The sequence below is a fragment of the Phocoena sinus genome, chromosome 14 (assembly GCF_008692025.1).
Source record: "Phocoena sinus isolate mPhoSin1 chromosome 14, mPhoSin1.pri, whole genome shotgun sequence".
Lineage (NCBI taxonomy): Eukaryota > Metazoa > Chordata > Mammalia > Artiodactyla > Phocoenidae > Phocoena > Phocoena sinus.
Window position 1 is genome coordinate 19,823,967 of NC_045776.1, and position 27,935 is coordinate 19,851,901.

Here is a 27,935-nt window from a genome sequence, read left to right on the forward strand (position 1 = left end):
GTACAACATACATAAGCTGATCTCCCTACTTCCTTCCACAGTGATGAATATAACCAAAATACAAGCACGGCACTAAGTTTCAGTGATGTGCAAAAAAACCAGATTTTCCTCTGGAGTAATAAATTTGAAGTAACAAAAGGAAAATAAACAAATATATACACGTGACTAAAATCCATACAAAAATATATTAATTTAATTTATCAGATCCCCTCCATAGATAATTGGCACAGAGTACACTGAAATGTTCCCTTAGCATGAATTGACTACGATCTTATCAGCTAAATGAGCCTATAGGGCTGCTTCACACCTGCTTTCTCAATATCACTCTGTAAAGAGCTCCAAGCTCATTAGCCAAGTGGACCTTCTTTAAAAACAGCAAGAATAACATATGAAGAGCAAAGAATAGATATGAACTCATCAGCAAATCTAAGGCAGGTTGATTGCCTGGTCCTCCTTGAATTTGGGGATCTTCTTAAACTCACTTTGCTTGAAGAAAAGCTGGGCCAGGATGTGGTCTGCTGTGGCCTGGAGATAATCGTCCATGTCAAGGGTTTGCAACTGACAGTGGAAACAAAAAGAAGATGTATCAGCAACAAATTACTCAGGTTCCTACAAAGATCTTACAGACATCAAGGCATTTTCAAGACTGCAGGTATAGCTGTGTAACATTAGGAGCTATGAAATCCTGTGAACGGTCCCCTTGTACACTTGTCTTCTCTTGCCATGGGGAGCTCACCATTTCGACTCTGGGAATAAGGAAAGTCTGACTGATAGCTAGAGATGCTGAGGCATCTGAAGCTTTATTTATTTTTTATTTTTTTGCGGTACGCAGGCCTCTCACTGTTGTGGCCTCTCCCGTTGCGGAGTGCAGGCTCCGGACGCGCAGGCTCAGCGGCCATGGCTCATGGGCCCAGCTGCTCCGCAGCATGTGGGATCTTCCTGGACCGGGGCACGAACCCGTGTCCCCCGCGTCGGCAGGCGGACCTGCAACCACTGCGCCACCAGGGAAGCCCTGAAGCTTTCTTTAGAAGGGACCTCCATCCCACTGGGAGGTAGTTCTCTTTAAAGAGGGAGCAGGACCTTTTGTCTACTTGTAAGCAGGGACTAGTGGCAAAAGGGCCTCTCAGAGCTCCATGCCCACAGGCACCTGATGGAGGCTACCTGGCTGCCAGGTAAGTAGTCCTCCTCCTGCACAGCCAGAGACAGTAGTTCATCTCTGCCTAACTGGCCTGGCTGTCCAGTTGGCTGGCTCTGACTCTGTCTGTCCTGTGCCCTCTCTCTATCACGATCTTACTGTCCTTTCTGCACCCCTCCCCCTTGACACTACCTCTCTTTCTCAGCCAGCCTCTCAATTTCTGCATGTATGTGGGTCTCTCTGTGTCTCTCACTGTGTTTCTGTCTCTCTCTGTGTCTGTGTGTGTCTCTGAGCTTATCTATCTCTGAATCTCTCTCCTAACTCTTTGTGTGTGTGTCTCTAGGTATGTCTGCCTTTCCCTGCCCCTCTGTGTATAGGTCTGTCTGTGTCTGGGTATGTGTGTATCTGTGTGTCTCTCCTTCTGTGTCTCTGTCTCTTTATGGGTCTCTGTCCCTCTCTGTGTCTATGTCTGTATGTCTCCTTCTATTTGTGTATCTGTGTTGTTTCTCTCTTTTTCTCTGTGTTTGTGTCATTCTCTTTGTAGATCTCTGTCTCTCTCTCTGTATGTCTGTGTCTCTGGGCATGTATGTCTCTCTCTGTGTCCCTATGTCTCATTCTGTGTTTCTTTCTAGGCATGTGTTTCTGTCTCTCAGCCTCTCTCTTATTCTTCCTCCTTCCTCTTTCCCTTCATACCCCTATGCAAAATAAATCCCCCTTAGAAACACCCCTAATACCCCTTCTAATGGGTTAGTTGGGGTTATGCTCCCTCAAGATGCATATCAGACATTCCTGGCGGTGGGGGTAGATGTAAAAAAAATTCCTTCTACCCAAAATTCTGATTCATTTTTTCCTTCCCTGCTGTGGATCACTCCCTTAAATTGCTTCTTTTCATTAAAAAAAAAAAAGAAACCCTCTACTTCTATTCTCTTTTCAAAAGATTTATATTCTTTAATTCTTGACTTGTATTTAATAATTTTCAATTGTTATTTTTATCCTTCTTCATATTTTTAAGTTTTAATTTGTTGGTATTAGCCTTTCACGTCACATTAGTCTTTAATTAATTTTTAAAATTCCCTTTTCTTGATCTTAATTTTTTTAACTCTAACTTGCTGTTTTAATGAGTTTTTCCCTTCTTTTCCTATTTATATTTGATTGGATTTCATTTTGCTTCATGATTTGTTCTTATAACAGCTGCAGAGAATGATGACCAAGGGGGTGGCAGTAGTGGTGAGACCCACACCGAAAGCAGGGCACACTGGAATCCTCTTCCCCCCGAGAGTCTACAGCTAGCTTTCCATTGCATCTCCTCCTTACAGAGCTCTTCACAAACCTCATCCCAGGCACCCCCAGGAAGGTTTAGAGACCCAGAGAAGCAGATGCTGGAATTTTCCAGTGTCCCTCAAAGAAGGAAAGTGTCATCATGGGAAATAAGCACCACTGAGCAGGATGGCGTAGGTTCTGTAGATGATACTGCTGAATTCATGCTGTGCTCTCCCCCGGAGATCTTGTTGGGTCTCCATGTAGGAAGAACCATGGCCAAGAGGAATGTCTGTCTGTTCCTGGATTTGCCCCAGGAATACCCAGACTCTTATAATTCTCACCCAGTCTCAGCAGGGAACCTAGTCCTAAGGACTGTTCAAAAATCTAAATTCCACTATTTATTCTTGTTTTTCAAACACATTATTCATCTAATTAAGGAACACTGGGGTGAATTTTTAAAAGCAAACAACTATGTAATACAATAAACAATTCCTCTTAATGTATGTTTTATACCGCAGATCATGATATATCAGATTTGCTTAAAACAAAGAATGATAGGAAGGAATGCTACTCCTTCTTGGTAGCACTGCTCAATCATACTCAATGTTACTTCACGTCTCCTAAAGTTTCTTTTCATATACAAGGGACTCTTCTTTTCCTCTCTGCCAAGTAAATTCCAGAAGAATAAACTAGCCATGCTCACTTCAGCTTCTCCCTCTCTGTCTGGGAACTGGCAAAGCTTCAAAAATCATGCTCTGCTTCTCTACGACATAAGGTAGTACAAGGGCCCACCTCAATGTCAGAAGGCCAGCCCAATTCTAGAGATAGATATTAGGAAACCCACTTGCCCACAGATATTAATCATATTCTCTTAAATACCTGCTTGATTAGTAATAGAAATGATTTCCTGGATCTCTATATACTGCTCTTTGGTCTTTTTTCTCAGCTGGTTGAGAATTGGGGGAATTAAGAGGGAATGGGATGTATTGGATCTCTTTATAACTGAATGAAAAGATTATTTGATTCTTCTCTTCACACATTCGTTCAGCCAGTTCAATCATTTATTCAACACACATATACTGAGGGCCCCCTATGATGCAGATACATGGCTTAGCAGAGTATTCTGCACATCACTGGCACTCAGCAATCTCTTTTGAACTGGCTTATTCTCACCTGGTCTCCAGTGCTGAAGGCAAGAACGAGAAGCAATTCCTTATCGCATGTACTCTTAACATAATGCTGGGTTCCAGTGGGGAAAAATATCACATCTCCAATGTGAATGCTGAACTCTATGGTACACTGAGCATTGATAATGCCCACCTAAGGCGGGGAAAAAACGATGCTGAGGGCTTTCCTGGTGGCGCAGTGGTTGAGAGTCCGCCTGCCGATGCAGGGGACACGGGTTCGTGCCCCAGTCTGGGAAGATCCCACATGCCGCGGAGAGGCTAGGCCCGTGAGCCATGGCCGCTGAGTCTGTGTGTCCGGAGCCTGTGCTCCACAATGGGAGAGGCCACAACAGTGAGAGGCCCGCGTACCGCAAAAAAAAAAAACAAAAAAAAAACTATGCTGAAGTTAAGCAAATAAAATCAAATATTCATTAAGGCTAAGTATTCATAGTGAAGAACAGATGGATAAAAGCATATGGTTATAAAGGGACTTCGCAGAGAGGGTAAATAGCAGAAAAGAGGAAATCCTGCACATTAACTCTCCTGTTTCTGAGACAAAATCCCACAAAAATTAAAAGATGCTCTATTTAAAGTAAATGTCCCTCAAAATGCATTAGTGAATTCAATAGTGTAGAACATCGTGCAAAAAGAGCATTAATCACCATGTTCTAATTAAGGGTTATCAATGACATTCCCTAATTAGGCAGAGGATTTAAATTGCAGTGTTTTACCACCTCTACGCCCGCCTTTCTACGTGCTTGGGAAAATTCAGCCTTCTGGGAGAGCAGCATCCTAATGGTCTTTTAAAAAAGAGTTCGAGACTAAATGTGCACACAAATGCACACAGATGAGCACAAAGCACACCAAAAATAAAATCTGATCCTTGAAATTAAATTTGTGGAAGATTACAATGCCCTTTTCCAATTTATTAGAGCTTTCACTTCTAAAAACATAAAGTTTTTGCTATGGGTGACATAAAAGGTGAATTTCGGTCTGTTCTGATTCTTTCTGTCAAGACTGATTCAGGTACAAGCTAGAGAAGCCCATTTTACCTGTAGATCTCCCCAGGAGCCCTGTAGTAACATGCTACTTCGTGTGGTTTTTCCGAAGAATCAAAGGGGGTGATGTTAATAACTTCACCAAGATGACAAGTATGTGTCAGAAGGATCCTGGATAAATGGGGATATATGGCCACCCTGCTGGCGCTCCACATCTCCCCACCCCCCCACTCATCTTACACTGAGAGGCAAACAGCCAATTTCACAGTCCCCAAAGTAGAGCACATTAAATGCTTGCATTACCTGAGAATGCAAAACTCTGAACATGCAAGCAGGTATTCCAGCCCCTCACCATCAGTGATAAACCTCTTTATCAGTTCTGAAATGTCCTTAGCCCCTTCTCATGCTAAGAGCAAACTTGGAAGTTACCTAGCAGGACCTGCATGGTATCCTCTGTGAAAATGGCCCAGAAAGCCATTGGCACAGAGTCCTATTATGTTACCAACAACTGAACCAAAACAAAGAAATACCTCCTGTTTGCTTCTTTCTGCACTGAAAAGGAAAGTTCAAAAAAAACCTGTTCACAGAGGAATTACCTTTGCACATCCACTTATTACATATCCCATTTCATTTGCATTAAAATGAAAATGTGGCTGTCTTAATCCATTGTTATAAATCGAGTGTACTCAAAGTGAGGGCATTTTTGTGCTTGAGAAAGAAAAAGAAAAATGAAATCCAGTTATTTAGCCAACATTCAACTCAGCAACTTAACAATTCATATAATCATAATAATAACAAATATTTATGAAGCCCTCACTGAGAACATGCAATTTTTTATGTTCTTTACATTTATTATGTCACTTGTCCTTTATAATAATCTTATAAGGTTGCCACCAACCTTATGAGATGAAATTAAATTCTAGGTTGGTTGAGTATACTAGGGTCACCCAGTGGCAGAACTGGGATTTGAATCAGGGAATTTGATACCACAGCTGTGCTCTTAGTCATTAAGCAATACAGCCAGTTGAGCATTTAAAACAAATGAAAATGAAAAGAGAAATGAAAAGAGAAAGCTCACGAGCATCCAGTCTCTTTGTTAATGTAACCACCCACGCCAAGAAGTTAAGCTCCCAAATTCACAATGAGGCCTCAATCAATAGTTTGCATTGATCAAATCAACCAGTGTTTGACTAGCTCTTTCCTTTTCCTTTGTCTAGAAAAATGATGAATCCAATCTAAATCTCATATTTCATCCATTTTAATAATGATTAAATAATAATAATTAAATAAATAATGTTTTAATAATTTCAAAACATTTTTCTCAATTACCTGATTCGGGAGTTCACTAAAAATTTTTTCATTGTTGTTTAGTTCACTTCTGTTTTTCCAATATTGTGCCAATTGTATTATTCCTCCTGGAAATTGATATTCTTTTGAACCTGAATCAGATGAAGTTTAAAAAACAAAATAAGATAAAACTACTTCAAAATGGTACTACAAAAGGAGAGTCAAATACAGTTCTAGTAAGGTACATAGCCCTTCTATAGTCACAGAAAGTTTATGTGGTAGGAATTGCCAATACCACATCTTATGTTCCCCCAAGATATTGATCTGATACTGTCGGATACTATCCTAACTTCCCAAACTCTCTTGAAATTTCTAACATAGAGTGACCTCTTTAAGACAGACATTCAAGTCAAGGAACCTGGCTGGAAAACGTGAGAGTCATACTAAATACCAATCCCTACCTCTCCCCTCAATCCGTCAACGAAGCCCTGTCAGTCCTGCGTCTCTAAATTCTCTGCTTCTCAACAATTCTTTCCCTCTCACATAGTGCAGGCCACCATCATCCCCTACTGGAGGGACTGCAGGAGCCCCCCGGACTCATCACCCTGCCTCTCACCTGGCCACTTCCAATTATTCTCCACAATCCAGCTGGATTGGTCATCACTTCAAAAAACAAAACTAACACCAACTCAAAAAGATATATGCACCCCATGTTCATTGCAGCATTATTTACAATAGCCAAGATACGGAAACAACCTAAGTGCCCAAGCTCACAGATACAGAGAACAGAGTGGTAGCTGCCAGTGGTGGGGGTGGGGGTGGGTGAAATGGTTGAAGGAATTCAAGAGACACAAACTTCCAGTTACAAAATAAACACATCATGGGCATGTAATGCAGAGCAAGGTGGCTATAGTTAGTAATACTGTATTGCATACTTTAAAGTTGCTAAGATCTTGTAAGTTCCCGTGACAAGGAAAAAATCTGTAACTATGTATAATGACGGATGTTAACTAGACTTATTGTGGTGATCATTTCACAATATATACAAATATTGAATCATTGTGTTGTATACCTGACACTAACATAGTGTTGTATGTCAATTATACCTCAATAAAATAAAATAATTAAAAACCTCATTGTGTCACTCTCCTATTTAAAGCCCCTTAATTGCTACATGATTGGCCTCTCCTCTCTCATAAGCCTCTTCTCCTACAGCATCCTCCAGCCCCAGCACACCCCCCTCACACTCTGAATTTCTTTTCCACATTCTCTTTTGTTTCCAGGCCTTTTCTCACATTTCCTACTCTGTTGAGAAATGTGTCTTTTCAAACTTCTCTTGACTGTGACCCACTGTAAAAAACACATTACATCTCAATCCAATACACCTATATAATCATATATATAAATACTTAACTAAAAAGGCTTCACAAAATAACATACTATACCTTTCAGGTCATACAATTATCTCCACACAAGGCTATCTGGAGACTGTGAGTAATCAGCTTTGACAACCAGTTCTGCCAAGCTGGGAGGAAGACTGACCGCCTCATCCTCTTTTTGCTTATGGAATGTTCTAATGAAACTAATTCCACCTTCAGGCTGAAACACATAAGAGACCATATAAGGTATCTGTGAAACATTCTACAAATTTTAACAATAGAAGGGGCGGTAGCTGAGGATAGGGCAGCATTGGCACCAGTGTGGTTTTCAGTGGCCCAGTCAAAAGAGTTGACCTCGATTAGCCTAAGACTTGTGATCTTTATGAAAATCTTCCAAGCATTCAATGTATGGGCATTAGTATTTTATGGTCGATATAAACGCCTGCAAAAATATACACTGGTTCCCATGCTTACCAACACTCTCACTAGTGACTCATTTCTTCTACTTCTCCCTATAACATTAGAGCAGGATCTGCTACAAGATAAATCTCAAAATCTTACTATTTAGATTCCTAAATTTACCACAAAACCCCTTCCAGGTACCACTCACGGGCCATCACCAATTCTGATCACCCATTTGCACTGTCAGCACCCACATCTGACCCTCTCTACCCAGCATTACCAGCAATCTCTCCAGTGATAGTATATCTACTGAAAGAGATCAGAAAGAGGAAAGCAGCCGTTCCTCAGGAAAACTGTGGGAACCTCTGCATTAGATTCAGAAAACACAATTACATTATCTGTAGCGAAGTTATCCCTGGATGAGCAAATGGCTTTTCAGAGATGAAAGTTATAGTAATTTTTATTAACTATATCATAACCTTTCTACCAATTCACTAAACAGTAGCTTCCAGCAGGCCTTCCTAAGGGAAAATAAAGAGCAATTCAACTTCAGTGCTCTTGAGCCCATTACCCCAATGTCACTTTGTTGACTGCTACCTTAGAAACCTGAATATTCATGCCCTCTTTGTACCCTCATGGGATTTGCTCTCAGCAGTGGTACAGACCTCAAGTGACCTGGAAGCAATGCCCTCAGGTATAGAAAAAATTACATCATCAGCTTCCAAGGTTTGAAGTTCATGATGTATAGAAAAGAAGAGCAAGAAAAGCAGTCTTCACTCCCCACATTCTCTATCCAGTGTACTGTGTTTTTAGGGAAGAAGTTCACTTGGCCAGCTGTAACACTGTACATGGTAACGACAGTACCATCAACCGCCCCAATCCATGCTGTCCCCTGAAACATAAACGGAAGAACTCATCCAACACTACTTTAGAGCAATGCTCCTCAACCCTTTTTCATTACCTCCCTTCTAAGGTACCGTGACTTTTTTTTCTAATCACCACGCTATGAAATGTTAACACTACAGAGGTACTATAGATCTGTATACTGTATACACATACTGCTCATGTACTACATGTACATCTATGCTTTATACATAAAAAGAGTAATATTTTTACCCTGCTAACAACCAGTTTTTGCCCCCTTTTGGGCAATACCACCCCCACTGAGCATTTAGAGCTCTAAGTTCATGCTAGTTTGATAGTCTGAAAAGACTGCAGGCACATGTGTACGCACATGCATGTGTGTGCTTGCATGTGTTTGTGTGTGTATGCATACAGAGGCGTATGTATTTTCCAGGTAAGAAAAAGTCTGCATATAATTTTGATAATAATAATAGTAATAACATAGTGCTTTACTGTGTGTCCAGGTATTCTTCTAAGAAGGGTTTACTCTCATATAGATAAAGCTCTAATCTCTCTTCTTGCTGTAAATTCTAAAATCAAGTGAATTGTCCAAGTATAAAAAAGGAGTTTTATTAACAACAACAGAAATATGTCACACACACAAAACTGGCTGATCTATTAATAAGATCATCAGGGTAAGACCGAATTCTGAAAGTTCTATGAGAGCTTAGTCACTACAGCTTCCCCAGGGTCTGGAATACAGAAGCCATAAATACATTTCAGAATTAATGACTTATTTGAAATTCAAGTAAGCACACTAATTTCACTTCCAAAGAATTCTGAAAGGTCTAAACCACAAAAGGGCATCCAACTGGCTGATCTCAGAGACTCCAGGCTGAACATCAGCAAACCAGTTTGTTATTACAGTCACTGCTTTATTCCTTAGAGGGAAGCTGTAGTTTCTTTGATCATTAGATCACAGCTACCAGTTTTAGCTTTGGCTCAAAGGATGGAACAGTGGGGATTTCCCTGGTGGCACAGTGGTTAAGAATCCGCCTGCCAATGCAGACGACACAGGTTCGATCCCCGGTCCAGGAAGATCCCACAGGCCACAGAGCAACTAAGCCCGTGCACCACAACTACTGAGCCTGCGCTCTAGAGCCCAAGAGCCACAACTACTGAAGCCCGTGCGCCTAGAGCCCGTGCTCCGCAACAAGAGAAGCCACCATTATGAGAAGCCCATGCACCACAATGAAGAGTAACACCCCCTCGCCGCAACTAGAGAAAGCCCGCGCACAGCAATGAAGATCCAACACAGCCAAAAATAAATAAATAAATAAATAAATTTATATATAAAAAAAAGATGGAACAGCGATCTTAGCTTAACAATGTATGAAAAATGATTTCATACTGAAGAAAGAAGTTCAAAGTGATGCCAAGAATAATTAAAACAAAGAGGTTAATGCTTCAAGGCACTGATAACTAATCTAACTGAGTACACAGCCAAAGCCTGGATGTGGTCTACCACTTATTTAAGTAGGTTTTGCAACAACCTAAATAATAGCCTGAGGACACACAGCACAAATGCTTAAGGGCAGAACGTGGGCAAACTGGTGACACCTGTACAAGATAGCCGTGTTTGGAGGCCATTGCTTTTTATTCTCAGGGTCCCCAGAGTCATCTGTGAGCTCTGACTGTTCAAGCTGCTGCCAAAGGCATCTTCTTCAATGCTGAGATACTCTTCGGCATTGGTCCTGTACCAGGCCCACTGGATTGCACCACCGGGGAACTCAAACACCTGAAAAGCCATAAGCAAATCATCACCATGGAGGCCACCTCCTGAGGAACGTGAGGCCACCATGGCCTGTGGGGTAAGCGGGAAGCACAAGGGAAAAGGCAAGGTGGTGTGGCGAGTACTGGAGCCCCCAAAAGGAAAAGAATAGGTCTGCAAGACTCCGGGAGACAACGTGGTACATGCAGTGCTATCAGTCTCTGTTTGACATAAAAAAGAACACCTGTCTTGGCAAGAGAACAGGGCTGTCCTGCACTTCTCCCCTCCAGCCAAACACAGAACTATCTACTAAAGAAAAATTCTGCCTGGAGCCAATATCCACCCAACTTTCCCCCTTCTCTATCCCTCACTTCCTTTCCTCCAAACAGCCCACAGCTGCTTCCTTCCAATGAAGAGAGAACAAAGCTTAGAAAACGAGCAATGGAAACTTTGTTCTGGAATCACCATTTATAATAGATGATTCTTTTTCCTAATATGTGTGATCCATACGTTGGATTTAGGTAAATGATTAAGAAACTTGAATTCTGGATCAACACCCTTTTGCACCATGGGAATTGCTGTTTGCAGAGGCTGGGCTCCAGGTTCTGAATGGGGCTGAGAGTTGTTAACATAAACCAAGGAGAGAATCAGGACTCCAGATGCAGTGGTAATGGTGCAGGCCAAGAGACACACCAGGAAAATGCTCGTCAGTGACCACTGCCTCTTCTTTTCCTAGGAGAAATTATGAAGCCATTATTCTCTACTCTTGATGCATGAGAAATATTGCCTCCTTTCTCAATTTGGTTTATTTTCTCTTTATTTAAAAAAATGCATTTGTGGGATAAACATACTGAGTAAAATACTACATGTGGGGCTTCCCTGGTGGCGTAGTGGTTGAGAGTCTGCCTGCTAATGCAGGGGACACGGGTTCGAGCCCTGGTCTGGGAGGATCCCGCATGCCGCAGAGCGACTAGGCCCACGAGCCACAAGTACTGAGGCTGCACGTCTGGAGCCTGTGCTCCCCAACAAGAGAGGCCGCGATGGTGAGAGGCCCAAGCACCGCGATGAAGAGTGGCCCCCACTTGCCAGAACTAGAGAAAGCCCTCGCACAGATACGAAGACCCAACACAGCAAAAATAAATAAATTAACTAATTTAAAAAAAAAGAATAAGGTCTTTGAATGCAGAGAATGTGCTTTAAAAAAAATACATGTGTAAATAAATACACACATACGTACACTCACAGTATGGTCAGGCCCCATAAGACGGCTGCTCTCTTGCTCCCTGTACACCCCCTGCCCCCCTTCCCCAGCCCTGCCTCATGCTTACTTATGCACATGACTGCCTTCCCTCCTAAGTGGAAAGTTTAATCAGTAACCACCTGCCTGATCGCTGCCCCCCACAGCCACCTTCGCTAACCATTGTTCTAGCCCTGGGACCAGACCAGCTCCATTATGTTCAGTCATCAACAGGAAACCACGGCACTTGCGTTGGATGCTAACCCAGAGAGCTGTGCGGAGATGTGTTCCACAGTCCCCCTGGCAACTAAGGAGCCCTTTTGATGTCAAGCCCCCTATAATTGATAGCTTCTTCCTCCCCTATGCAGGGAAGATTGCTGTCTTGTCCTGCCTGCCCGCCCGTACACGGTGGGTGTCACTCCAGGACCTCGGCCTCTGACTTGTAAGATTCTGTGTCCGGTGAATCACTGATGTCTCTGCCGCTGACTCAGGCTCTCTCTTCAGTCTAGCAGCTGGGCAAGTGCAAGGACTGCAGGCTGTGGGGCACAGCCCCACACTCACACACACCCCGTATACCCAGATGACATCCAAATAAACAAAAATAAAAATACAAGGAGCTGGGGCACAGAATAATACTAGAAAATTAAGTACCCAGTTAAGTTTGTATATGAAATGCATTCCAAGTCAGTCAGCCCCTATTTACCAGTTTCTTCACCTGAAAATCAAAGAGGTTATAAGTAGTATTTTCTAAGAACTTTTTGGTTCCAGAATGTACAAATGCATTTACATGTACAGCTACATGCATGGGAATAAGCAACATATCAGTAGTCAATGGGCCTGACAGGTCTCTGTCTCTCTCTCCCCCTCCCTCCTTCATTAAATAGCTTCATTAAATTCCCTTCCTCCTGCGTATTACCTAAATGAGCTTTCAAGTCACCACTCATCTCCAAGTCACAATATTTCCATGTATTTCTATGTTACTATTTCCTGGTTTCATATCACAAATATATGCTATAAACAGCAGTATTATTTCTGAGTTACAATCCACATTACTGAAAGCTGCCAAGAAAATACACACCCTAACCTTTGGACCAATTTGCCCTCACTCCTCTGACCTTTTACCTAAAGGTAAAATGACCTTTATAAGCAATGATGTCCAGGACTCCTTTTCCACTGGTCTTTCTCCCTGAGCAAGCAAATCTTTGATCACTAATAATTCTAACAGACATTCTTACTTTAACATTCTGAAATATTCAAAAGAACACAAATAACAAATGTTGGTGAGGATGTGGAGAAAAGGGAAGGTTGGTGGGAATGTAAACTGGTGCAGCCACTGTGGAAGTATGGAGGTTTCTCAAAAAAACTAGAGATATAACTACCATATGACCTGGCAATTCTACTCCTAGGTACATAATAATAATTAAAAAAAACACTTATCAAAGAGGTACATGCACCCCAGTGTTCACAGCAGCATTATTTACAATTTCCAAGATATGGAAGTGTCCATCAACAGATGAATGGATAAAGAAGAGGTGGTATATATACAATGGAATACTACTCAACCATAAAAAGGAATAAAATGTTGCCATTTGTAGCAACATGGTTGGACTTGGAGGGCATTATTGCTAAGCGAAATAAGTCTGACAAAGACAAATACTGTATGATATCACTTATATATAGAATCTAAAAAATACAATAAACTAGTCAACATAACAAAAAAGAAGCAGACTCACAGATATAGAGAACAAACTAGTGGTTACCAGTGTGGGGGGGGAGGGGCAAGGTAGGGTGGGGCAGTGGGAGGTACAAACTATTGGGTGTAAGATAGACTACAAGGATGTACTGTACAATACAGGGAATATAGCCAATATTTTGTAATAACTAAATGGAGAGTAATCTTTAAAAACTGTATAAAAATTATCAATTCTTAAATGGTATATTTTGTATAACATAATCATTTACCAACATATTCAATTTAACATTGTATAAGGGTAATATATTGAACAATAAACAACTCATTAATGCCATGAACAACAATTCATAGAAAGCTGGGCCATTAAATAGCTAAAGGAGTTAAGAGTTTATGAGAGATGGCAAGTCAGGAGATATTCAGAGCAGGAGATGCTACCATTCTGAAGAAGGTCACTTGAAGAGAGCTGGTCTAAAGAGGGACTGTTTCCTGAGCTCTGCATAAAGGTTATGGGGGGAACTAATCTCAAGACCTAAGTCCCCATTTACATTCGTACCATTCTGGATGTGGTATTCATCTTCCCCCCAGACACAATATTCTGCTTTGCATCTTCATGCATTTCAAATGCTAAGTTGTCCATTGGCATAGATGGGCAAGCAATTCACTGAAAAAGAAAAACGGGGGAGGGATGTAGCTTTAGCAAATGGAGAGATCCCTGAGAGGAGAAGAATGATAATTCTTAAGGAAGGAAGTGCTTATATAGAGTTGAAAGTTAAGGAAATGAAACAAGGAAGTTGTTTCTTAAACAATAATCTCAGTTAAAAAAAAAAAAAACCGTTGAAAGCATAGCCAAATTAGAGACCAACAAAACACTTCTTTTGGTCCCCAACTCTTTGCTCACTGATAGCACATACACAGATAATAACAACAATAGCTAACTAACATTTATTTCCTCCCTTCAACAAAGTACCAGGCACAGTACTAAGTGCTTTCCATACATCATGGGATTTAATTCTTACAGCAATCCTGTCAGATACTATGATGATTATTCCCATTTTGTAAATTAGGAACCTGAGGCATGAAGAGGTGCGATACCTGCCCAAAACCACACAACTAGTTTTAGTGTAGAAGCAAAGCACCCTTTATCAAAAGATTCTTCCATGGCACTGGTTCTCTGCAGAGTTTGATGGTGGGTGCTCAGTCTAGCATAACATTTTATCACCCAAATCAGCCCTGCCTCTAGATAATGTGATTGATTTTTCTATGTGGTTTACTTATTAGATAATTTTGTTACCTGAAAGTTAAATCTTCATTTAAAATTCATCTTGCATCAGCTTTCCTGGTGATGAGCTGTGGCCTGAGTAAGCTAAAAACTGCTACTGTAATCCACAAAACAGTCACCCATCCTCCTTTCCTTTCTATCTTCCTACCTTTATTCCTTCCATAAACATGGTTGAATGCCTACTCTATTCCAGGCTGTATACCACTCTGCACATTACGAAGCCTTTTATTACCTTATAATCTAGTAGGAGAAATGGAAAAGAAAGCAAATAATTTCCCCCCAAAATGTGCTGTGTTCTGATAGAAGTATGTACAAGATCTTGTGAGCACAGAAAGAATAATTGTGTTTGAGATAGGAAGAAAAGGCAAGGCCTCTCTGAAACCATAATTTTGAGCTAAGTCTTCGAGTCCCAACACTGTTTCACTTGGTAGACACACTTAGTCAGTTACATTCTATTTCATATTTCTGACTTGTCTGTAAGTAGTTTAGTAACAGACCATGTGGTAAAAAATATAGATTCTATCTGGGTCAGGCAGCTCAAGCTCTGACAAGGCTGAAGGTTAATCTATGCTCAAGTGATGGGGAGTGACTTTGTGGCTTTCCTACCATATCTCATCAAATCTAAGATGCATCAGTGACTCATATCAATTTAGCCTTTTCTCACAAAGACCTGGAATTTAAATGTACGGCATTGATTTTTGAGGTAATAAAATATTCAAAATAATTTATCTGTGGAGCCAGCAAGGTGATTTTCTCATCATGCTATCAGAGTACCATAAAACATATTTTTCCTATTAAATTTTCCTTGTGCATTTGTTAGAATGAAGTCTACATTTTAACATCTCTAAAAATGGGATGTGCTTTACAATGAGTGGTCTCTAAGACTCAATGGAAATAGAGGTGGTGTGGTCACACCAGTATATACTAGATGAATATCAGTCCTGCCAGTGGCTATAACCAGGGCAGAAGTTTATCATGTGTGATTAAGAGTGAAAATTCTAGAGCCAGACCACCAAGGTTTGAATCCTAATTCTGCCACTTATTAGCTGTGTGACCTGAGGCAAGGTATTTAACCTCCCTGTGCCTCAAGTTCTTTATCTTTACAATGGGGCTAACAATGTTGCCGTCATAAAAGTGCGAGAGGACTGAACTAGTTAATATAAGTAAAGCACTTAGCACGGTGCCCATACATAGTAAATGTCCAATGAATGTCAGGCTTTTCCTTTTTAATAAGCACAAGTAGACTCACTACTTTAATAACACCCTTATCTTAATATGGTAGAAGGACATCTGAATTCATAAACCACCTATTATCCCTCCTAGTAAGTCAAATTACTACATCCTCACCCATTACCTTGAATCATTTATAGAATTGTCCTTATTTTGCAAATTAGAAAATCGGAATAAAAGACCTGCTTATATAAAGATAACAGAATTGTAACTAAAACCTAGGTTTTCTTATTGCCATTACAGTGAACTTCCTATCTAGACCATACCTAAGTACTACTGGCAATATATTTCTTATCTTTTAACCCCTTCACCCACCCTTTCACCATTTAACATCATTTAAACCATGGTCACTTTAGTCTCCAAAATGGGCAGTGCTGGTGGGAAGGCAGGAGTCCTTAATATTTACGCAAGATATTCATCAGATATCCACCAAAAATATATTTTTTAATGAAAGAAACAAAATCACCATTAGATTATCATAATAATAATTGTTTCAAGCAAGATCCCTTGGTGGATGCTTTTAACTTTTTAGTAATTTTATTACTGGTTGAAAGGTTAAGCAGAAAACAGAATATATGCATATTGTTTCTGTTAGAAAACCTGAGCCAACCGGATTCTTCCTTTATGCCATGCTGGCATAGAAGAAAAGGCAGTGCTTCTTTGTTTCAATAAGAACATTTCCCCAGCGGCCCCCATCTCCAAGTTATCTGCCTTCTATGATTCAGGTGGAAAAAGCTAATAAGATAAAGTTGGCAATTATTTGATTACTTCCTTTGAAATGTCTACCAGTAACAAGATTGATCTGTGCTCTTATTATGCAAATGTTTCTTATCTATTGCCAACTTTCAGATGACCAGACACTGGAGACTGTTACAGTATCATAGAAGATATAGACCCTTGTCTCAAAGACAATAATGTAATGATTCGCACCAGTAACAAATACACAAGGAAAATTAAACAAGAAAAAAACTATGTTTTATAGTACCCTGGTAACAAGATGAGGAAATACCCTTACTGGCCCCACAGATAAAACTTAATTTATTTTAAATATTTTGTCCCCTCAAAATCAATGCCATACATTTAATTTTCAGACATTTGTGGGAAAAGACACAATACATGTTCCCACTGCTGCCATAGTCCACCATTACCCACTGCAGAATGTTCTCAGGAAGAACTCTAACGCTAACAGGTGTTATGTGGGTATGGGCTCCTAAAATAAGTGTCAGAGAAGGGAAAGAGCTGGGAAGGAGCTCTGAACTTGTGAAGAAAATGAAAATATCCTATTCACGCAGTTCTGCACGACAATCTGATCTTGGACAAGTTCCTGAACCTTGCTAAGTCAGTTTTCCTCATGTGTATAAAATTAAGGCTAGACTAAATAACCCTTAGGACTGTCCAGCTCTACCCACTTGAATTAGAGATATAATTATTTGGGGAAATAACACTGCTGGATTCCCAACACTCCCATTTTTTTCAAGATTTCATTGACATGATAATTCAAGATATTCAACATTCCAGCTTTTGTTTGTTCCCCAATATAATTGCTTCATATGTAATTTTTAGTGCCAATCCAACAGCATTTTAGAACAGAAGGCTATTGAGTGGTGATATGAACAACAAAATCAGCTGAGTCCAACTCCAGAAAACTGTTACAGCTCATGTGCATTCATTCAACAAATATTGACTGTAATGGTTTATATCAGTGTTTAGAGGGCACAGTTACCTTCTCCAAGAAGCAGACAACAGATAAAGCACAAGAGATAACAGTGATCTTTAGTATGAGCAACGCTCTATTGCTCCAATGCAAAAGAAACTTAGAAACATTATACCTAGTGACTAATAACAATTGTAATAATGTAAGTTAACATTTACCGAGGCTTCCTTTATGATCTATTTTACTGTCCCATTAAATGCTCATGACAGTCCTCTGATGTAGGTACTATCACTAGCCCCACTTTACAAATGAGAAAGGCGAAGTTAACTAAACCAGGGTCATAGAGCTAGCATGTGGTAGAGCCTCGAACACAGACAGGTCTGACTCCAGAGTTCCCACTCAGCCCTTGGAAACAAACAAAGAAACACCCAACATTTCTTGTCACACACAACCTTTGTTTTCTGAAATATATGTAACTATGAAGATATCTTTGTCAGCATTTAAGGATGAAAACATACAATGTAATAGAGGCTGTCAACTTCTTTTTGTCTCCAGACACTGACACTTGCAACACATTATCCCTCATCACAACCCAGTGATGGAGTTGAGGAAGAAATACCACCCAGCTAATCCTGATATACCCATCCTGAGAATTCCACAGTATACATACGCATATCTGTATTCATAAGCAACACTACATATGGCTCCACCTAAATCTTGCTTGTGGCTCCAAAGGATTTTTAAATAAAATGTATATTCAAAGATTTTTGCCACATTTCTCTCATGCAAGACTCATGTTAAAAAAATTTCATCATACTTCAATAGCAGCTTATAATAAACTGAATTAATTTTAAAAATTTAAATGATATATCTGTTTATAAATTACAGGTATATTATTTCTACATAGATACTGCAGTAAACTAGAGAAGTGAACAATGAGTAAGATGAGTAATCCAGGGAAAGCAGATACTGAACCCAAATCAGGAAGGACTGAGACATAGTCACATATAACTGGAAGGAAGAAGGTTCAACAATTAATCAAGCTAGCAGAAGTAGTATAACACGGCTTCCCTGGTGGCGCAGTGGTTAAGAATCCGCCTGCCAATGCAGGGGACATAGGTTCGAGCCCTGGTCCGGAAAGATTCCACATGCCGTGGAGCAGCTAAGCCCGTGTACCGCAATTGCTAAGCCTGTGCTCTAGAGCCCGCGAGCCACAATTCCTGAAGCCCGGGCGCCTAGAGCCCGTGCTCTGCAACAACAGAAGCCACCGCAATGAGGAGCCCGCGCACCGCAACTAGAGAAAGCCCGCGTCCAGCAACAAAGACCCAATGCAGCCAAAAATAAATAAATTTTTAAAAAATGTTATTAAAAAAGTATGACTTTATTAAAAGGATGACTACTTCTACTAGACTGTTTATAAACTAGTTCCTGTACAACCAGTGGTTGCTCATTTTTTTTTAAACATCTTTATTGGAGTATAATTGTTTTCCAATGGTGTGTTCGTTTCTGCTGCATAACAAAGTGAATCAGCTATACATATACATATATCTCCATATCTCCTCCTTCTTGCATCTCTCCCCAACCCTCCCTATCCCACCCCTCTGGTGGTCACAAAGAACCAAGCTGATCTCCCTGTGCTATGCAGCTGCTTCCCCACTAGCTAGCTATTTTACATTTGGTAGTATATATATGTCAATGCCATTCTCTCACTTCGTCCTAGCTTACCCTTCCCCCTCCCCATGTCCTCAGGTCCATTCTCTATGTCTGCCTCTTTATTCCTGTCCTGCCCTGGTTGCTCACTTTTAAAGCCAGTAGTGAAATTAGTCATCTCTAACTTCACCCCTTATCTCAACTCTGCCAAAATTAAAAGCATTCCTAACTTGCCCTCTTTTTATTCGAGGTCAGAAAATGTGGTTGTTTCTTTTTTTAATTTTATTTATTTTTGGCTGCGTTGGGTCGTTTCTGCACGCAGGCTTTCTCTAGTTGCGGTGAGAGGGGCTTATTCTTTGTTGCAGTGCACGGGCTTCTCATTGCTGTGGCTTCTCTTGTTGCGGAGCACGGGCTCTAGGCACGTGGGCTTCAGTAGTTGTGGCGCACAGGCTTCGTTGCTCCATGGCAATGTGGGATCCTCCCAGACCAGGGCTCGAAGCTGTGTGCCCTGCATTGGTAGGGGAGTCTTAACCACTGTGCGACCAGGGAAGCCCAGAATATGATTCTTGGACAAGATACTGTTTAAAGTACTGAACCAAAGCCCTCATTTGTGTCATTCTTGCCAAGTGAGGCCTTCCAACAGTCAGAAAGGCCCCTGCTACACAGGTAATGCTAAGAGTTTGGACTTTCCCACCTGAACCTGAGACTATGGGTCAGAGAATGCTATAAAAACTCTGTGCTATAAAATCTAGACATTTCTAGATCCTAGAACTGGGATACAGAGACATCAGCTCCTACTTTTACAATTCAGAACTCTACAAAGATGACTCAAAGGGGAGTCCCCCTTCTATCCCTACTAGACAACAGAGGATTCCTACCCTTCCAGTCATCCTGGCAGATGTCCCCTCTACTCCTCACCCCTTACCTCTATACCTTACTCATCCTTTCATACTTGGGGGCTCCTCTTTGTGACCATGGCTAAGTAGAGACCTGACACTGAAACTGAACCCCTCAAATTTGACATTCTACTGTATACAGAAAACAAGTCACACGCAAACCAGGATACAGATGTTGTAACATTCCCTTGTAAAGTTACTTTGTAGGCATGGTCACCAGCTAGGAATCTGAAACTTCTACTAATCCATGAAAAAACTAACCAAAGCAGGGTCTGTTAGTTCAAAATAGTGATGCTATCAAAGTTCGTATTTCACCTCGTTGTCCCTGTTTTTACTCGTTCCCCACCTCACACCTTCTCTTTTCTCCTACTAGAAGTGAGAGTGTTGGGGAGGCTATGGCCACTGGCTTAGTCTACCAGCTAAACTTGCTTTAATCATATGTACAGTGAAGAGGTCTAAAGGATAAGTAACAAGTGTACTTCCCTTGAACCTCCACTCCCAACTCATGATGTCAAGCCTATACCTTGCTGAAGACCCAAAGCGAAGTATTCTTTCAAGGGCCACCACTTTACAATGGCAAAGCATTACCTAGGCTCAAACACCCTTCCATTATGTGAGTGTGGGGATGGTAACTAGGAGAGACGGAGCACAAAGGACATCAGTGGTCCAACAGGAACCCTGGGCTGAAGCATCCTGAAGAGGAAGAAGAGAATTGGGATCCTAATCATAATGCTTACAGTCTAAAGCATGTATGTGGCCTACAGAATGGAGAGAGATGTTTCTTTCTCCTCAAAAGAGTTATACCTTGGTGTGGGAAGAGAGGGAGATAAGAGCATTTCTTAACATATTCCAGCACAGTTTTCAAGAGTTGTAACTGGTGAATGAATGCCAGGGGCTGAGCTCAAAGCCTCCCCCCACCTAGGCGTATTAACATTATTAGCTGCTAGTGTTTACTGAAATCACGTGAGGGGCATTACCATTTAATTCTTGAAACAAAACTGCCAACTACCTACTACGAAGGGAAAATTTAAATAAAGCCTCAGGCAAGATCAAGGAGCTGGTTTACAACAAAGAGCTAACACATGGTGGAATCATAAAACAAATCTGCCCGATATTAAAGCACTGGTTTCTTCCACTAACAACACACAACATACCCTTCCAAGTCAGTAATTTTGTATCAGACCTTTTTAATAACTCAAGTCTTTGCACGTCTTACTCTCTGCCTAGAGCAAACACCCTTCCATCCAATTTCTTTGATGGCAAATATGTTCATTTTGGAGATCAGCTCAAGCATTCCCTCCTGAGCGAACTCATTCCTGATTCTTCCGGCCACTTAGCTGCTCCACCGCCTGTGCCTTAATAGCAGTTGCTCCATCTTCATTTCTCTGAAACAATACTTACCTGGGGTAGTGTAACTGTATCCACTTATATATTTCCATCGAGTTCCTCACGATAGCCATACTTTGTCATCATCTCTCCCACCCTTACACTCCTACACTCCTCTCTCCTCCTTCCACCGCCACGCAGAGGCAAATAAATGAATGCTGAATGGAATAATAAATTATCAAAGAACAATATGTAGATCCTTTATGATCTACTCTATGCATCTTGGACATCTGACACCACATTTCTTAAAAAATGAAAACAACTCACCAAAAAAGAGAGAGATAAATATGAGGTGATGAATGTATTAACAAGATGGAGGAATCTTTTCACAACACGTGTATATCAAATCATCACGACATACACTTTAAATATCTTACAATTTTGTCAATTATACCTCAACAAAGCTGGGAAAAAATTAGCTATGGGTGGCAGTAAGAAAAAATACAGTTGATGGATGTTAACTAGACTTATATACAAATATCAAATATACAGATATCGAATCATTATGTTGTATACCTGAAACTAATATATGTCAATCATATATCACTACAAAAAATAAAGTGCATACTCTAGAGTTTTGCTGTTAAGTAGGGCTCTGGATCATTTGTATAATATAGACATTTAAACAACACAGGGAAAGCTAGATAGCATTCAAAAAAAAGTGAGACAATAATGAACATAAAACTTTGTCCAAAAAAGTAATTTAGAAACTAGAAACAGCCTGAAAGATGGAAGTAGCATTATTTTTGTTGGTTCCAATATTAGGAAGACCAAAATGTGAGATTGTCTTGAAAGGCAAAATTAAGAGTAATATGTGGAAGACACAGAAAAAAATCATGGCTTAATTGAAGCAATATACTACAAAACAAAGCATTCCAATTGCAGGAAACGCTCAATTTCCAAAAACACTCAAAAGTTATGTGGCACCTTGATGAAACACAATTGAAGGAACGCAATCTACTCCCCTGATATTCTGATCTTCTTCCATATAATTCCAGAATATTTATAATAGTCCCAGATTTCTAGTTCAGATCCGTTTTCTTTTACAAAATTATCAAATTCATTAGATTTTGAAAATACTGGCCCAAGGTTTCTTACTGGGCCTGTTTTCCAAATGACCTGACATTTTTGCTATTTTACCTTTATTCCAGGTTCTTGGCTTGGACAGACTACATAATATATTGCAAAACAGGGAGGTCAGAGTTGGACAGGTGAAGCATTTTTTAAATTTCCCTTATGATGTTTTCTCCCACCAAAACCTTTCTAGAACCTGACAAGTTTCCATGCCAGTCATCAATTTATAGTCTCTCAGCTCCAAATTCACCCTGATGGGGCTCACCTGCTGCTTTCTGGCAGCTCCACCATCAGTAAACAAGGTGGGTATAAAGACACCAGGTAGTTCTCTGCCCCAGTCACAGTCCCAGAATGTATGGTTCTCCATGGCGACCTCACAGACCTGGCCCAGGCTGGTGATCACCTTCCTTCAACTTTCCCAATACAAACCCCTTACGCTCCAGGTGTCCAGCCAGCACTGTCCAGCATGCAGAAAGAATCCTCACTCCCTCTCCAGGCCCACACCCAGACACCACCTGCAGCTTCCCTGAACCTTGGAGAATGGCTTCTTGCTTGCCTAGTAACTGAAAACCGACTCTGGTCCGGACAAACCAGTAAACTGTGCCATGAAGTGGACTGCAGCTACTCCTTCAACAAGCTCTGACCCCAAATCTTAGCTCCTTCTTACAAGGTTGTCCTTCCTTGTCCCTTATCTCTGGGGTACCATATAGAGCTCTCTTATATCTTATCTCTTTTGTCACAATTTAAAACTTTTTTTTCCCCTGTGGAACCCGGGAGAGAGGGAGGCAGCCAGGTCCAGGGAAACACCACTTCTTCAGCTGCTGCAAATGCTGAACTCCTGGGAATCTGACCAATTTAAAACTTTTTTTTATATTAAGCTTCTCTTGTTTACAATCACCGTGTGGTTTCTGTTTCTAGATTGGACCCAGACTGATAGTTTCCCATCAAGCCAGGCTCAAAGAAGCAACACAATGAAAACCAGCCACTGAAAGTTTCCCTAGACTTAGTCCTAGACCTGTAAAATAGTTCATGTATCTGATGTTTTTTTTGTTTGTTTGTTTTTTGTGGTATGCGGGCCTCTCGCCGTTGTGGCCTCTCCCAGTGCGGAGCACAGGCTCCGGACGCGCAGGCTCAGCGGCCATGGCTCACGGGCCCAGCCGCTCCGCGGCATGTGGGATCCTCCCGGACCGGGGCACGAACCTGCATCCCCTGCACCGGGAGGCGGACTCCCAGCCACTGCGCCACCAGGGAAGCCCCATGTATCTGATGAAATGCAGAATATATAAAAACTAAAAATCTTAAAAGTTTTCAGGGCTCAAGAGGTTAGAAAGCTTATAACCAAGTCATCCAAAATACAAAAATGTTCATCTTATTTGATAAACTGCAATAGCAAAAAAGAAATCTCTTCCATAATAGGTTTAATTTACCTCATTTTAAAAAGGATTTGCAGGACATCACATAAATAAAAGACGTGGTTTCTCCTATCTTAAGCTTACAACCTTATATAGGAAATCAGGCTTAGAATTATCAATTAACGCTTTAAATTTACATGTTTCTGGTTATACATCATTATGTAAGAGACACTATCAAGGAGACAAAACAAAATCAATCATCTAATACTTTTTGAGACATTTTCTCCCCTAGGGATACAAATTTGCTACAAGAGGAATATCAAAAACATAAACAAGAAATATAGCAGCTAAATGAGCGATGGGGAAGGAAAATGGAGAGCCAACCTACCAGAGTTTGGAAAGTGAGAATGTTTGGAAAAGTAAGTATAAACTCTGTCAGAACTTTAAAGAAATGGCAGAGTAAGCTTTAAATAAACAGAATGAAAGAAAACTGAGTATTTCAAGTATGGGAAATAATATGCATAAAGGTGAGAACATACACAGAAAGCTTGGGAGAATCTGAGTAAAGCAATTTAGCTGCAGCAAACTTGCTGAAATAAATCAGTAAGATGACAGTGGCGGTGTGTACAACAGTATCTTGTAAACACTAGTCAGGATGTATGAACTGAAAATGAGGGGAAGAATGGTCATGGGTGAAACAAATATTAGGAGGCAAATGGACTAGCCTCCGTTAATGTAACAAAGTTGCTACATTGTAAAAAAAAAAAGTTGTTACGCAGACATGTCTGGTCTACTGTAAGGACAATGTAGAATAAACTGGGAGGGTAAAAAAACTAATATTTTTGTTCAAAAAAGGAAAATGATCTTAGCCACAGATGAATTTTGTTCCCTTTCATGCTACTTGCCTATTGTCAAGTTTACTTCTTGAGAGCACTTCTAACAAAGAGGTTTTGAGACACAGTGAAAGGTGGGACAGGAAAAAAGGAAACAAATTCAAAGTAATGAGTGATTCCACGTATTCAAAACATAGGGGGAAAAAAGAAATCTTGTCATGATTTATCTTCAGGCAACATTTTGGTATAACTGCATATGATTTAACAAGACATTATCCGAAACATTAAATACAAAAGAATAACCCCCCCAAATCCACATTTATAAATTTCAACAAGAAATAACATAACTAGAGAGACATATAACCCAAACAATGACAGAATTCCTCAGTTTGGTCAGAAATCTCTATGAAGCTGAAATGAATTGTCCCAGAAACAACTGAGAGTTCTTACTGATAACAAAGAAAATACAGTTGAGTTTCAAGTCTTCACATATGCATCACACTTTTATCACTTGATCTCAAATAATTTTTGGAATTAGGTTAAATTTTTTCATGCTCAATTAAAAATCTGAAATGTCTTATTAAAATTTTATCACTTTTTCTATTTAATATTTTTAAATATACCTAAAAGAGAGAAAAAGGTTGATAAAACTTTATATTCACAATCCTATTTTTAAAACTAATTGTTCTCATCTGCTTTAAATTCCCAACTCAGTCTCAATACTGTTGTCTCCATTTTTCCCTCTGGAAATCTCAAAATAAAAAATACTGAAATATTTAACAATTAATTAAATCAATTCCTTAAAGAATTTATTGAACATTTATCATTTACATTTTTTTCTTGTTTGAATCTCCTATATATTTTTGAAAGGTTAGAATTAATCATTTAAAGTTCTCTTTTTTGCTAAAAAACTTAAACTTCCATATTTAATACAAAAGGAAAAATACTCTGGGGTAAGTATAATCAAGTTTCTTAAAATACTAGTTATAACAAAATTTTAGAACAGGCTTATCTTATTTAGTACTGGATATATGTTCTTGCAAATGCGAGAACTAACCAAATCAGTGCTACTCAGAGTCAACACAGCATAATAATCCCTTTGGAGATGCTTTCTAGGTATACTAAACATATTATATCTGATCAACAGATAATATGTAATTATCTGATATCTTTGTCTGCTCTGCCTTTAGAATTCGTTGGATACTGGATTTCACTGGAACATGCTCCGCTCAGATCTATGTTCATCCACTTAAAATCTATGTGCACTTTTAACAGCCAACCACATTTCAATCATCAAAGTAATGTCTTGTTTGACTGTATGCAAACTATCTGCTGTGAAGCAGAAGACCATAATCAGAAATAGAATGTCTGCGGCAAAAACACCTCCACAGAGTAAACACAACAAACTTATTAGCAAGTGACTCTCAAACTGGGCAAAAAGAATAGTACAGTGACTGACTCACTAGGCAAGGAAAAAAAAGACAGGATTCACTCCACAGTCTCTGACATGTAAGTTCTGTAACAAAGGTCTTAGATAGTGCTTTAAATTGGGGGGAAAAATTCTTTGACCCAATGTACTTAGAAATTCCTATTTGACAGTGAAGCTACTTATTAGCAAAAACGCTCCAATTTGGGAAGTGTTAATTTGTACTATTTGTTTACATACCTATTCTTTAATTTCATCAGCCTTTTTTAATATGCTTTGCCATGTCTTATGAATTATTTCTTCATTTTGTTGGTAAAGATGCTTCCTGCTTATTAGATGCTCACTTGGTAGAAGTTGCAAAATTATAGAGCTCTGTTCAGTCCTAGCTAGTGACAAACCTTAAAGAAAGTTCAGCACTTACAAAATAGCTTTAAAATACAGTTACTTTCTAATTTTCCATATTCATTTAAGTTTAGTTATCAAATTTCATAAAGCAACTGGCCACTGATATAGTTTTTACTAGTATGAGCTAACCTCAAAACTTAAATCTGGGAAATAATATCAAAATATTAACATCTCAAATATCCCCCCCCCAAATATTTTATAAACTGTCAAGTACTGTCAAGGTTATCTTACATATAGAATCAAAGCATTAATTAAATGAGGTTTTCCTGGAATTCACAATATACAACATCCTTTTAGCACTGCACCAATTAATGTTATTTGCAAATATAACATATTCTTAAATGTTTGCTTTATGAAACTTGAAAGTAACATACTTCCATATGGATAAGATACACCATAACAATTTTGACATTCCTCAAGCTCCTTAAGTGGATACTAACTTTATAAAAGAGTCTATTTAAGAGATTTTGGATAGAAACCAGGAAAAGCTTCTTAATGATCCAGAATCAGATGATAAAATGATGAGGATGCTGAAGAAGGTTAAGTCCATGTAAGCTTCAAGAACGGAAATCATCCATCTTTGAATATTAGACATTTGACAGCCTGAAGACCAAAGTCAGACTAGGCCATACAGTGTGGATCCTTCTAGTTCACCTCCTGGTATTTTGGCACAAAATGAGGATAGACCACAAAAATCTATGGACATTTTCAAGTCTGGTTTTTAAAAAATATATAATACTTGAACCAATCACAGAATAATATATGGCTTCTAATTACTTTGTCAGTTTAAGCAATAGGAAAAAAAATACATTTTTGTTCTGTGGTGACTATTTATTGGTTAGACTTTTATTTTCCTCTTCATATTTTCGGTGACTGTTTCCCACTGGAATCATCAACCAGGTCTCTCAGGCGATATAAATGTTGCAAAGCCCTTCATTAAAAAGTATAAAACACATTATAAACCATTATTAAGGACTGAATAGGTAATGCAAAAAGAAATGGTGATTATATTGTTTCTTAACTTCAAAATTAGTATGAGAGATAAGTTTATGGAATAGTTTTAGTATCAAAACTGAAAATTTTTCTTTACAAAACCTTGCAATCTGAATAACTGAGGGTTAAAATAACTCATCTAAAATTCTATAAACACTTACTTAAAAAAATTATATGTTTGACATTTAAGGGTTTTTTTTTTTGAAAGTGTGCCAAGTAGCCTAATAAGAAACAATAATAGGTATCACTTGTGTCGCACTTAAAGCATCTTTTTCATGTACTTTGCAGAATGAAATGATACCTTCTGATATACTGTGTATATCATTTAAGAAATAAAGGACATAATTCATTTTTAACATGTACAATCAAGGCAGCTAAATTTAAATAGCACTAAAGAATCAGTTACAATTGAGGAAAACTCATTTTTATTGAGCATGGGGGAAAACAAATGACAATTACATTGAATAATGCAGTATTATATCAACAACCTGGTTTTTCTCAATTATCCCTCAGACAAACCAAGAAGATAGGAGCCCTTAACTTTCCAGTCTTCCTCTAAAAGTATTCTTCCAGCTTTCCTTCTCCC

The 27,935-nt window shown here is 39.5% G+C and overlaps 1 protein-coding gene and 1 pseudogene across 6 annotated transcripts in view; both read right to left on the reverse strand.

Annotated features, from left to right (window-relative positions):
• Positions 1-426: 426 nt before the first annotated feature.
• LOC116739087 lies at positions 427-13,808 on the reverse strand (annotated as a pseudogene).
• A 9,933-nt stretch (positions 13,809-23,741) lies between these two features.
• Positions 23,742-27,935, reverse strand: part of C14H18orf54 (chromosome 14 C18orf54 homolog) — a 31,175-nt gene continuing 26,981 nt past the window's right edge. For all 6 annotated transcript variants that reach the window (XM_032603197.1, XM_032603194.1, XM_032603198.1 and 3 more), the window contains exon 9: positions 23,742-27,287. In XM_032603197.1, coding sequence (XP_032459088.1) covers positions 27,215-27,287 — 73 coding nt within the window. In that variant the 3' untranslated portion in view covers positions 23,742-27,214. The remainder of the gene's footprint in view (positions 27,288-27,935) is intronic.